We start from the raw sequence: 13,396 nt of genomic DNA, 5'->3' as shown, positions 1-13,396 counted from the left end.
TCCAGGGGCTAAGCCCTGCTGGATTGCACACAATGCGCATACTCTCACTTCATACGAAGAAAGAATTCTTCTTTCATCTCTAATGAACTTTTCTGATAGGCTATCTAACCGGCTACCGTCAAAATTGAAATTACCAGGAGACTTTTATTGATCAAAGAATGTTCAGACGAAGTCTGAGGTATATTTATCCAGAATGAGATTCTCTTAGGATGCGACCCATCTAACTCCTGCAATCGAAATGCAACACTACCATCAAGATTTTTGAAGAATTAACCAAGTTACAGAGATTCTTTATGTCGCATTGTGCACAGCAGGAAAACTAACACCTTCGTGACTTCAATTAGTTGCGTGTGCGCCAAAAAATCCCATATCAAAACGATCGTTTATGATTACAACCGCTTTATTTTGTTTCGCTACGGGAGACAAGTCGGCCGATCAACATTATCACCTGATCAAACGTTCCATCAGGAAATAGACGTAAATAGAATGCTCTTTGTACTCCACTTTCCACCCTTCAAATCTTGAAATATCTTTCTCTTTAAAGTTCTATCTCTGTTCAGCCAGGTAAAATGAATATACCGCCGCATAATTCTCAGCCTACGTGACACGTGGCACTGTTATGGTATGAAATTAAGCTGCAAGCACGAGATTATTGGATCTGAATAAAAACGACTTATCTAGTGGTGCTAAAGACAGATAATTCCAGAGTCGCAATTTTACATTCACAAAGATTTCCAAGGTCGTACAAAAAAATATGTAAGAATAAGGGTATTTGACCTTAGCAATGACCAACTGCTTATTTGTGTAATCACACGTCCGAAAAGTTTCACGAAAGAGCCGAGTCTTTCTCTGATCAGAAATCAGGCACCCCCACTATCCCGCTGAGCACATTCGGTGGGTTACTGGGCTCTAGTTAGAGCAAGAGATCTTAAATATTTTCTTGGTTGTAGTCCATGTCTTGGTTAAAGTTGACGAGGTTGGCTTAAGGGTGTAGGGGTTTGAAACCAGACATACTTACCAAATAAACTGACACCCCTGAACCTGAATGTCTCGAATCATCAAATGCTGGATCGAGATGTCGACTGTTCGAGGATTTTTACTTGTCCTGTGCTATGTGAAGAGCAATAGGATTAAAAGAAAAAAAAAAATCAATCTCTTGGTGGTAAGCAATTCTGTTTGCCGGGTTTCCCTCACTGATTTCCCTCGTGAATTGAATTCAACATACATTTCTATCGAGATCTCCTTTCAGAACTGTGTAGCTAAGAGAGGATAAGAGAGGGAGGGGGGAAGGGGTTACTGCCGGTGATTCCGCTGTTTGTTGTCGAGTTCCGGTTGAATAACAATAACACTAATTGATAAAACACCCCCTCCTCCCACGTAAAAAGTCCTACCCGCCCTCTGCCACTGTTTCGGTTGGACCACCTGCATGTGCAGCTTTGCTCCACACATCGAAAAAAAGGTGCATCTGGTCTTCGGTACAAATACCCAAGTAAAGCTTTGAACTCTAATTGGATTTGACTTAGATCTAACCAAACAATTTATTATCCTAAACTGTTGGACGTTCTCAGGATGGATTAACTGTAAATCACTGTAAATTCCTCTTAAGGAAGCGTAGATTACCCTCGACGATTATTAGTCGTGGCCATTCGTGTTCATTTGAAAAATGGATAAGCCATGCTAGGTACCTCGAATAAGAGAAGAGTCTGTGCTTCTCGACGAAGTCTGTCGCGCCTTTCGAAAAAAAAATAAGTGAAAGAAAAAAAATTGATGTCAGTGCGCCGCGCAGAACCCAGGGCGTAAAGCTCACGTAAACCTACTTCTCTTGTGCCTCACGTTCAAAGTTCCGCGCGCGCTTACAAAAAAATTTTTTGTTTACTTATTTTTTATGACACGCTGAACAGACTTCGTCGAAAAGGAGGGATTGCTTGTTGTTTATTAGGTATCAATTGATTCCTTCATCTTTACAGTGCAATTGCTGTTACGTAGATCACTAACACAAATAATTGATTGATTTTAGGCCCGTAGAGCAATTTGTGACGCTTTACAAAATTTAGTTCATCAAAAACTTGAGACGGAAAAATAATCCTAGAAAAAGAGAGATGGTAAGTTTTTAAGCTCGGTAAAAAGCGGCTGAGTGGTAGAGCATCGGAGCGCGGAATCAGAAGGTCTGGGGTTCGATTCCTCACGACCCACGCTCATGACAAGACGAAAGACATCTTTCTCTAATTCTTTACCACCTCTCCAATTCTATGATGCTATCGACATTGCTGATCCTAGTAGTATGCAGGACGCTTGTCATATGAACTCCGTGATGGACTTCGCACACCATAGAGTCTCTTTGGCTCAGTAGTAGGGCATCGAAGCGCGGAATCTGACGGCCTAAGATTTGATTCCTCGTAAGGACTCAGAATATTTTCTTTGTCTTACGCTAATGAGAAGACGAAAAACATCTTTCTCAAAAATAATCTTCTTGTTAAGAACTGCCAAGAAATTAAAGAATATTATTAGACAGCTCGACGAAAAATGATTGTAAAGGATGCGAGATTGGCCGTCTAAAGAGCCTGTGCATGGTTAGAATTTTCAGTCAATTTCTCGCGCAACATGGATATTTTACAAGTTAAGAACGAATTTATTCAATAACTTGTTGGACGAACGAAAGGCGTTACAGACTTGCTTATATTGGCAAAACAAAATAGCAAATTCTGCCGGTTGTGAATAAAAGCCCCTGATCTTCTGTTGCATTTTATCAATTAGTAGCCTGTGCATTTGGCCTTTTTTGTGCCCGCTGGTCTTTAACGTTAGTCTTAATTCTGTCATTTTTTTACTCATTAAGTAGCAGAATTATTCTGATTTATCGTACAAGAAGAATGATTAGGATTGTCTAAGCCTCACCAGAATGTAGGTCTTATTCTTGGGCGTTCTTTGAGATAACATGCAATAAGAGCATTGCGTGACATCCAAAAGAACTACCACGAGACAACCAGATTTTATCCTACATAACAAGACAGAAGAAATACGATTTTTTTCATGGTTATGGTTTCAATTACCAATTTAATAGTGATCTATTTTAGTGAATTCTCTTTACAAATTTTGATAAGTTAATGGAAAAAAAATAATTTCACAATTTGAAAGAGTTATTTCCATTTACTGTTGCTGCCCGGCCAGCTTTTTTTTCCGAACACATTCCACGAGAAATTTGTACCGCAAAATACATTCTTCCTGCAAAAAAAGGGTATTAGATGTGTCAAGCTGTGTAAAATAAAACAGAAAGAAAAGTTGAGCTGACATTGAAAAAGTTCAATTTTGATAAAATAATTTTTGTGTGTGTAATAAATAGATTATTTCCTCGCCTAGGGCGCCTTTTCGAGGGGAGGTGGGGGCGGGGGAGCGGGTGCTTGCTTGATGTATTTGCCTAAGGGGGTGGGCGCTTATTGGAGGAAATACAGTATGCTTTCGACCCTCTTTGAAAACCAGTACATCTATTGTGAACGGTAAGCAACAATTTTTCTTTTGATTATATGACGTTATTAGTGCTACCACTCCGGAAAACCTTCCCCCGACTCGCCTCCAACCTTCCCGCGGGCGGAGAACCGCGCAGTCTGCAACGCTAATAATGATGACCTGCTAGCTATCATTCGGACTACTACGATTTTTCTTTTGATTCGCTCTTTGATCGGTCTTGAAACCTTGCACCACTCTCTCGATCAACCGAGAACAAATCTAAAACCAATCTTGATTACGAGCAGTCCCTCCTCTTCAGCGTAGTCTGTCGCGCGAGTCAAGAAACTCAATGAAAAATATTGATGTTAGGGCGCCGTGGGGAGCTCTAGGAGTGACGTCGATGCGCCGCAGGAGCTCCATGAGTGAGGCTCTTGTAAAATAGTCCGCGGTCCTTACTTTTCGAGCGACGTCACTCCTGGAGCTCCCCGCGGCGTGCCGACATCAATTCTTTTTCACTGCTTTTTTTGACTCGAGCGACGGATTACGCCGAAAAGGAGGGACTACTCGAAGTCTAAAACCAATCGAGACAATTTGCTGGTTTCTACTTTGAGTTCTGATTGGCTCATCGTTATCTCCACCTTTGTTGTGATTGGCCGTTGAGAATGCATTGATTTTGGTTTTGAAGAAGACGTCAAGTTCTACTTCCTCACCTTAGTCTTATCAGGCACAGCCTGAGCTATACAAGTCCATCTATCTGGCACAGTCTTCGGAAACTGCTGTAACGCAATCTCCAACTGTTTCTGCTGATTCTGACTCCACGCAGTACTGTCATCATCTGTCACGTTTTTCTTAGTAACGCCATCCGATTGCTCTGAAGTCCTGTCACGCAACACGGACGGTACAGATACTTCGCTTACGGGCCGATCGGCAACGTTCTTTGTCGTCTGTTGACTTCTCGACGATTTGTTACGGCGACGATTTGAGTTGCTTCCAAAGTTGTAACATTCGTCAGCTTGCTCCAGGCATTCATCGCTCACCATTGCCTTTTTCTTGTTTATTACTAGCGTACTTAAGTCACCTTCACCTTATAAAACGCGAGAGAAAAAAAAAACGCACAAACAAATGAATTAGAAACAGTATATGATTTCCTTTGGTTCGGCTCAGAAAAAAAAATAGGCGCTCGCATTGGGTATGTTGGACCTTCAAGAGAATGTAATAACTTTGCGTTTCATTTAAACGGTTCCGTGACACAAACGCGTCGACAAACAGGTAACGTGACACAACTAACAAAAAAGTGATTGTCAATATAAAAATATATATTCCATATCATAAAACAGAAGAACCTTATCCAAAACGAAATGGTTCAATAGAATGCTAAGTTAGCTCACAACAACAACAACAACAGGGAAGAAAAAAAGGAAATAATTAAATAAAAGTAATTTAAGGAGCAAGTACATTTCTTCTACCTGCGTTCGATGAATGAGTAGGTGCTCCATAGGATTGTTTTAACTTTTTCATTTGTTTTGTAACCTGCAGCACCAGGAAAACAGGACGTTAAGCTGACATGAAATGAAAATTACAGCCATGACATCACAATCAAAACCTCCGACTGGCTCAAGCGGCCATTGGGACTTCTCATTTCCTTACCTCTTCTACTGATCTCCCAATCTCTACAGCAATTTTTTCCCAACGGTTCGGTGTCCCCCCGGGAAATTTCACCATAGCACGGGTAAGAAGGGATTGTTCGTGATCTGTCCATTCACCTGACTGGAAAAAATGTAAAAGATCAGTTAAACTGCTTCTTTTCCTTTAAATGAAGGCGGTCGTGACCGAAATTTTAGCTTGTTTCAAGACAGTTTTCGAAAGGTTTGGTTTATATTTGGACTGTCAAACCGCGCAAAGCCATAATGTAACATTTTTTTTCTGTGGGGGACAGAGACGACATTCACGTGGGTTCAGAATGTGGGTTCATTCAGAAGCATAATTTTCCTTCAAAAAGAAACCAAAACCTTCTGGGGGTTTACTATTCAAACGCGATAAAGAGAGGCTATAACATAATAGACTTGCGTATACTGCAAAAATGCAGTTATAAATGGCACGTAATAAGCTTTAACTGATGGCTCTACCTTATGAAAGGATATCAATAATTTGTATATTCTAAAACAGTAATTAGCGTCGAAGGCACGCTCTGATTGGCTACTAAAACTCCAAATATTCTTTGCCATTGACCTCCGAGCAATATCATAATCGTTGCAGGCGGGAATAAATAAGTTAAAATCATCTTTTTGTGCTGTATTATCTCACTGTTTAAGTTTATGTTGAAACATCTATCCATCTCACTGTCAGTGGCTAGCGGTTGATAATACCTTTGCCACTATGCGGCTCGATAAATATCCACCACTAGTCACCTCTACTTCGTCGAATAGTTGTTAACTAACAATCTCTCTTTTGCGCTATACTAAACAGACAGGCCATGACTGGAATTTGTAAAGAAAATTTTTCTTATGTTCGCTTCTAGTTCTGAACTTAAATATGACCAAACACATCTAATAAAAACAACAGAAAAACAACGCTAAACTGCAAGCTCTAACAATGCTGTTGAATCAGTAGACAGGTAGATCACTGCATCCAATACCTTCTCTGTTACAGCGGAATGGTCGCCGTTATCTGTGGCCATCTTTAACACATTGGTGACAGGAGCACCCTCCCAGCTGTTGTCTTCTGTATCTTCCTGTGGAATGTTTACTCTCTGTCTTCTTCGTGGTCTTGATGGTTTTTCTTCGAAATTCAATTAATATACACAAAAATTATTAAAAGTTTTTTGGGGGCCTTGAAGCAATAGCACAATAGAGTGATGTTGTTCACTCAACTTCAAACCAAAAGTAGTTGTGCGTGCTCCTTACAAACCTGAAAACAAATAAATCAATATAGCGGCTACACGTTTGCCGGATAACATTGTTTAAATTGCAACAACAACACAAACTACATCACAAACACTATTAACAGCAGCGGAAAGTATGAAATCAATGCAACAAACAAGAAAAAAAAACATCACAAGGAAAGATTAAAGCCAGTCTCTTAAGGACCGTTGCTTTTAGACTGCGTTTCGTAAAACAAAACCGAAACGTGGGCAAGTTCATAGCACCATTTCTGCAATAATTTACATTGCACAGTGCAGAAAATTTCTCTGCGCCTTTTGTAGCTCTAAGAGTTGTTTTCCTAATGACAATTCTAAAAATTCGGTAGTGATTTAAAGGAAGCTCTATTTAAATTTGCGGATTTAAAATGCAAGGAAAGTAATTTGCAAAACACACAACTGCGGGTGGTGACTTGAAATATCACTAACAGGGAGAAAAACAACCAACCAACTCACCTTCCAATTCATCATCATCATCATCGTCATCTTCATCCTCTTCCTTAATCTTTTCTTTCCTTCTTTCTTCCAAGTATTCCACCATAGCCCGATATTGCTCAGGCAGTGACGTACAGAACCCAATCAGCCAGAGCGTCATTTTGAATGGCAGCAGGTCGCGCAGTGTGGGTTTTGACACACCAACCTCTTGTACTGAAACAACAAGGACAGTTTATGATGAAGCATTATCGTTTGACTCAAGATGTAACGTGTCGATCCATTCGAAGCTCCAACATCCCCCAGGGCAACCCAGGGGCATTTGAACTGTTAAAGATTGGTTCGTTCAAATGCCCGCCCCACGGGGCCAAAATTGTGTTCAAATGCCCTTCCAAAAAGCGGGATTTGATAATCTTCTTTTTTCTGTAAAAGGCAAAATCAGCGACCGCGACTTTCCACTCGAAATTACGAAAAATGCACGGGGGGGGGGGGGGGGGGGAAGTGGAGAGGCGGGTAACCAGTGATAGACCATCATCACTTTCAGGGAAAGTAGCATTATCCCCAGTAGTTTTATGTTATCAAGACAAGGATAAACTTTGGCTCCTTGTGGTGCACCTTGGAGTATTGTTGCGTTCATAGGGAAGCAAATATCCGAAAACTGTAGAAAACTTTTAACCTTTTCCAGGGCGTCCTTACTGTAAAGAACACAGTGGTATTTATGAGAACCTTAAATTCAAATCTAGTCTTTTTTTAGGAGTGAAAACAACGCCATCAGATGAAACTCGTCAACAAGTCTCACCCATTATGTCTGCAAGATCAGGGATGTCTTCATCATTCAGTTTGGATTTCAACTTTTTGTTCCTTTTCTTGTCCTCGCGTTTTTTCTTGGAAAATAGGAGCTCTTCCTGTAGAGAAAAGAATAGTCAAAACAAAAATTCAGAATTCATACATTTAGGAACCTAATTTGATTGAACTATGACAAAAGTCTCAAAGTAACACTTTAGCTCCCATGAGTGACTGAGACAGGATTTCTCCGTACAATTTAACCTTGCGATATAAATTCAAGCAGACAAGTGATAAGAAAAAAAAATCAATCAGTGGATTATTGGTTGATCCAGTGCCAAACTCTCCAAACTTATATTGTAAGAATTATATGGCAAACAGTAAGGGGAACTACTAGTGAGATCTTGTGAGTGAAGGAGTTAAGGACAGAGAAAGCAGACTGTGGCCATTATAGAAACATTACTTATTTTTTATTAGCTAAAGGTTTATATCAGAGAAAATATATTTCTGTTTGTTTGATTGCAAATAACCCATCCTACAGGTGTCCTTAAGATATCAAACAATTCATAAACCATTAGCACTGTTAACTTGTGTTTAGAGGTGCTCACCATAAATTACACACAGAAGAACTTTAAATTGGATTTGGCACAAGCAAAGTGAAATCCTATTCAGTATTCCTTTGAATTTTTAACCCTAAGAATGATGAGCATCTAGTTTCTCCTGACCATATTGCCCCTAAATCATATATCAAGGTTACGAGAATTAAAGAAAATGATCACCAACTTAAGAAGCTCTGGATTGTTAAACAAATTTTTTTTGTCAGTACCTTGGGAAATGTCTAAAGAGCAGTATAGAGAATATGCATGTTGATGTTGGGGTGTAAAGGGTTAAGAGAGATGACAAGCTTCCAACCGGAACATACCAATTCAAGTTTTTTCTCCAAATAAATAGACCAAGCCACAATGTAGTGTCCAATGGTTAATATCAAAAAGAGAAGGATTGTGAATTCAATAAGTCCCATTTTGCGCACACTCCTGTAGTAAAATACAGGCTGTCGCCAATCTGGCAGGCCATCACGCAGAATGCCATCATATCTATGGAAAATAGTATAAAGAGTGAATAAAGAAAGATGTTATTTAAACTGTCGTGAGTGTGGAACAACAATGACAACAACACAAAACTGAGTCTTGCACTAGAAGTTGAACTGTGGACTTTCAGATTTCCATGCTCTAGTGCTCTACAACTAAGCTACAGAATAAAGGTGGCAAGTTTCTAAAAGAAAATTGTTTTATCACCTGGTTTTATCAACTGAGTTGAAAATGCAAATTGGCAAGGGGCTAATGCTCAAAACATTACTTTTAGAAATTCTTCATGGTGGCCAATTTATATATCAACTCAGTTCACAAAATCACATTCTGTGAAGAGCAAATGGTTATTGCTAAGTTTGCATGTGAAACATGTGAGTTCCAGAGAATAAAAAACCAAATAGTGTACACAAATCACATCCTCTTACCCAGCATTATGAAGTAAGTTCTATAGTATTGTCACAATACATAATATACTCTGTAGTATTTACCTTTTTCTTTTCTCTTCATCTTTCAGAACCTCTGATACTGCAACAAGCTGATGATCACAAGGAGAGATTTGACAATTATGAAACCTGCATTTGGGGGAATACTGTGAACCTGACTAAATCAATGAGTTGTTTCAGCCGAAAGATCTAGTTTTAAATTTAACAAAAAAGCAGGTGTTGGAATCAGCAAGGCTTTGTATTTTCTATAACTGCAAACCTATATACTTAGATATATATATGTCTGTAAACATGCACATAGTTCTCTCATGATATAATTTGAATTGACTTAAAATTTTCCATTAGGGAATCATGCCCATTGAAAAGCGTCACCCTTTGTGGATGCAATGACCTGGGAAAGAGGTTGCAAAAGCTCACCACCAGCTTCAGTCTCTTAAGATTCACATTTTTGTTGGTAAAGAGCAAGGACCAAGATAACACTACTAATTCTTCTTCAATGAATAGCCCTATGTTTCAGTTGTCTGAGCAAGAAACAATACTTGCGAATGCGGCGTACATGGGGGATTACATGATTGACAGTTGGATTGACAGGCCTGTGTGAAGCTATGCATGCTCTCTTTCTCTTTTCTGGCTTATTTGCATTTTCCTGTGTAATGTTTTTCAATGGGTGTGATTCCGTGATTTCCGATTTTGTTACGAAGTCTACCCCTTTCTCCTCGAAGGTCTAAAAAAAAATCCGCCCCCAACTGTCTGATAATTTTGATGCTGAGAATTTAATGTTCACCCTTTAACCCTTCAACTCTCATGAGTGACCAAGACAGAATTTCTCCTTACAATATCAATACAATAACAACCAGATAAGTGATGAGACTAAAGAAAAATATTAATTTGGGGATGATTAGTTGATCCAACAATTAATTCTCTGAACTAACTTTATAAGAATTGTATGGTTGACAGTAAGGAGAATTACAAATTTGATCAAGGAATTAAAGGGTTAACTCTGAAGATTTGATTGTTAATCAATTACAAGAATTTGGTGTTAGATCAAGATAACAACTTCTACCTGATAAGCTTGAGTATTCTCTCGCTGTTTGCTAAATGATGTATGTATGGATATGATAGGGAGAAGTTACATGTTAATCAATTCTGGGAGTTAAACCCTTTCACTCCATGAGTGACTAAGACAGAATTTTCTCTTTACAACATAAATAAAATATCAACCAGATAGCAGGGCGTGAAATTGTGCCCAATACAGACGCCAATGCGACTAAATTTTTCACTTTGGCGACCAAATTCTGAAAATTAGTCGCCAAATTGATGACTAGAATGCTTCATCATAACCTTACTTAGAGATAAAGTGAATTAAATTGGACATCCTAGTGTCCAATTTGTAGCACGTTAAAGATCTTTTTCCTAACTTAATTTTGGAGGGTCTATCTAGAATGCTAACAGCATTAAAAAAGGTTTTATTTGTCTTTAAAAATGGCGACCAACTTTTTTGAATTTGCTACCACTTTGAAAAATTTAGGAGCCAAGTAGCTACTAGAAAAAAAAATTAATTTCACACCCTGGATAGGTTATGAGAATAAAGGAAAAATGTCAATTAGGGGATTATTGACGACCAATTTGGTAAGCTGTCTGTTACTACTACATGTTAACTACGTTACTTTGGATCTAAACAACAGATTTCTGTCTTTTATTCACCTGCCTGAATTTAACCTCAGCGTCAGGTTCTTTGTTCTTATCAGGGTGCAACTGAAGAGACAGTTTACGATATGCCCTTCTGATGTCTGCCTGGCTTGCATCCTAAAGGTAAATGGAAAAATTAAATCAGTGAGAATTCTCAAATAAAAGCAATGAAGTAGAATTTCCATCCAATGTAGGTCAACGCATTTTGATTGACCTTTTGACAGCTGGTAACTTATTGATGATCATAAATAAGTTACACACTTTCATTTCCTTTTTTTTTTCCCAATAACTGCAAAAATTCTTGCTCACTCATTGGTTGAGAACTATTGTCAATAAGGTTACAGACAATAAAAATGGGTAAAATTTCCGCACAACCCCATACCACATTATGCATTCCGTTCTTGGATATAGAAAACAATGACAAAAATAATACATTGCCATTGGGAAAACAGATTTGTTTTACAATAGTATGGGGCTGTGCGGAAATTTTACCACCTTGACTAACCTAGAGGAAAGTAGCATATGCTCAATGGACCTTGAGTACGATCAGTGGTGCAAAACCACACTTTGTCAGAAGTTATCCGCGTTACGTTACAATAATTGAACTTACACTAAACTCGATATATTATCCATTGAAAGCCCGTGAGTATATTTTTCTTTCGATAAATACAACCATAAGTTGAACCTACGGTCAATAAGTCATTCAACTTTAGCTAACCAGCTATCGTTAAGAATTTATCCGACGAGAAAGATTCCGTCATACTAACCTGTTTTAGTCCAAGTATGTCATAAAAATTATCTTTGATTTCTTCTACAAGGTCGAATAACTCTAAATCTACAGAATCCCAGCCGTAAACGATCGAACATCTCGAAAATATGAAAAACATAAGAAAAATTCTTCTTAACATCAGTCCATCAAAAAGAGCCGCCATCTTGGAAAAATGAACTGCATGGTCAGGCCCAGGCCCTAGAAGCCTTCCTCTAAGGGGCCTGAGAAATAATATGTCCTGGTCACATTACAAATAGTCTCCATCGCGCTCTCTGTTCTTTCCTTTCGATTTGTGTCTTCTTTTTGTTCCATTGTCGTTTTGTATTCTTTGCATGAAAGGTTCCATTAGATATGGATGAAATACATTCTACAAGCACTGTTCCTTATTCGTCAACCACCTCAGCAATTATATGGTAATGGCAAATGGCTCTTCCCTCTACCCTCCCATGGCTTGAAGTGAAGCTGTAGGTGTCTCTCAAGCTATATGCCAGTAAGGGGGCGATCCAACCTAGTAACAGGTGGTGTCGCCCAGCTTCTCACACAGTCACCCCAAGTTCCGTCGCCTTCAAGTGAAGTTCTGTCGCCCATAATTTTTGACCTAAGTTAAATAAAGGTTTGAACATATTTTGACGTAAGCTTTAAAGTTTGGAGGGCGACGGAACTTGGGGCGACCGCACAAAGGAGAGACGTCACACACATCCTCTACCCTAACCTCCCTTCCCCTTCCCTACCGACATCCAGACGAAAAAAAATTACTTTGCAGCCGCTGACCGAACCATGTCTGAAAAAGTGTTGTACGCTTAGAGACACCACGTGTGTTTTTGAACAAGACGGACATCAGGGGGTAAGAAAGTTATTTGAAGCATCAAATCTTGAAATAAGCCCACTTTTTAACCCTTTAACTCGCATGAATGACCGAGACAGAGTTTCTCCTTACAATATCAATACAATATTCAGCAGATAAGTTATAAGGGTTTACTAGTTGATTCAACAGCAAATTCTTCAAACTAACATCACAATGGTTGTATGGCAGACAGTAAGGAGAATTGCAGAATGAGATCTTGAGAATGAAAAGGTTACTTCTCTATGGTTTAATTTAGGAAAATCATGTGCTTTTGAATGAGTTGCGCGGGTGCCGGGCCTCATTTTGTGAAAGGGAGTACCCGGGAAGGACCAGTATCCAGTGGAGCTTCGGAACTGAATTAGAAATCATATCTTCTAGGATGAAGTACGATTTAAAATGATGCGCTAGAGTTTTGATTAATCTGCCTCATATCAGCTGACTTATCCAAAAGAAGATATCAGGTTACTACAGAAAGTTTTTCAAATATTTGATATCGTAACGCACTTTCAAGTTATTCATAGACTTCTTTTGACGCATAATTGACAATTTCACAAGTAAGAGAAAGTCGTTAAGTGTCGAAACTTGATACGAAACAGGTGGCAAGTGCTAATGGAGTCTTGGAGATGCTTTTGCTTCACGAAACAATCATTATGCTCTTGTTCAAGTCGAAAAGTGTCCGCTAAAGAAAGGAAATAACAAAAAGTCCTATAAACTCAAGTAACACACCAACTTTCAATGGTAACTAAGAACTAATGTAGAAGTTTCAAAATTGAGACCTTTGGGCATGTTATAAGATTCACGCTTTCCATAATTGTTAAGAAGGAAAGTAGGATTTGTTTTGTATCTCGGAGAGTGTTCGTGTTCGTTGTTTTGACTCGACAACTTGTCCTAGAGGTCTTTGCCACAAGTTGGTTCCGTGCAGAAGAAAAGTAAACAATGAAGTTTATATTTCAGCACACGTTAATTAAGCAAAACACACATTGCTGTTTA

At 38.9% G+C, this 13,396-nt stretch overlaps 1 protein-coding gene across 1 annotated transcript; it reads right to left on the bottom strand.

The window, feature by feature from the left end:
* Window positions 1-2,604: 2,604 nt before the first annotated feature.
* On the bottom strand, window positions 2,605-13,085 carry LOC113672519 (dnaJ homolog subfamily C member 1). Its single transcript, XM_089182355.1, has 11 exons — window positions 11,561-13,085; window positions 10,809-10,910; window positions 9,150-9,196; window positions 8,496-8,667; window positions 7,590-7,695; window positions 6,815-7,006; window positions 6,077-6,219; window positions 5,089-5,208; window positions 4,908-4,971; window positions 4,152-4,525; window positions 2,605-3,219 (listed from the first exon to the last, which is right to left on the bottom strand). The coding sequence occupies exons 1-11, from the start codon at window positions 11,723-11,725 to the stop codon at window positions 3,145-3,147; spliced, it is 1,560 nt and encodes a 519-aa protein (XP_089038481.1). The 5' UTR covers window positions 11,726-13,085; the 3' UTR covers window positions 2,605-3,144.
* Between the last annotated feature and the right edge of the window lie 311 nt (window positions 13,086-13,396).

This window comes from Pocillopora damicornis, chromosome 9 (genome assembly GCF_964200805.1).
Source record: "Pocillopora damicornis chromosome 9, jaPocDami1.2, whole genome shotgun sequence".
Taxonomy (NCBI): domain Eukaryota; kingdom Metazoa; phylum Cnidaria; class Anthozoa; order Scleractinia; family Pocilloporidae; genus Pocillopora; species Pocillopora damicornis.
The sequence above is the reverse complement of the archived record's forward strand: the minus strand, read 5'-3'. Positions and strand labels throughout refer to the sequence as shown.

Coding starts and splice junctions, on each gene's coding strand:
- LOC113672519 (XM_089182355.1), bottom strand. CDS start 11,725: ATGGCGGCTCTTTTTGATGGACTGATGTTAAGAAGAATTTTTCTTATG. Junction 7,696..8,495: donor TGGAGAAAAAACTTGAATTG/GTATGTTCCGGT, acceptor TTTTCTCTACAG/GAAGAGCTCCTATTTTCCAA. Junction 5,209..6,076: donor ATTCCGCTGTAACAGAGAAG/GTATTGGATGCA, acceptor CATTTTTTCCAG/TCAGGTGAATGGACAGATCA.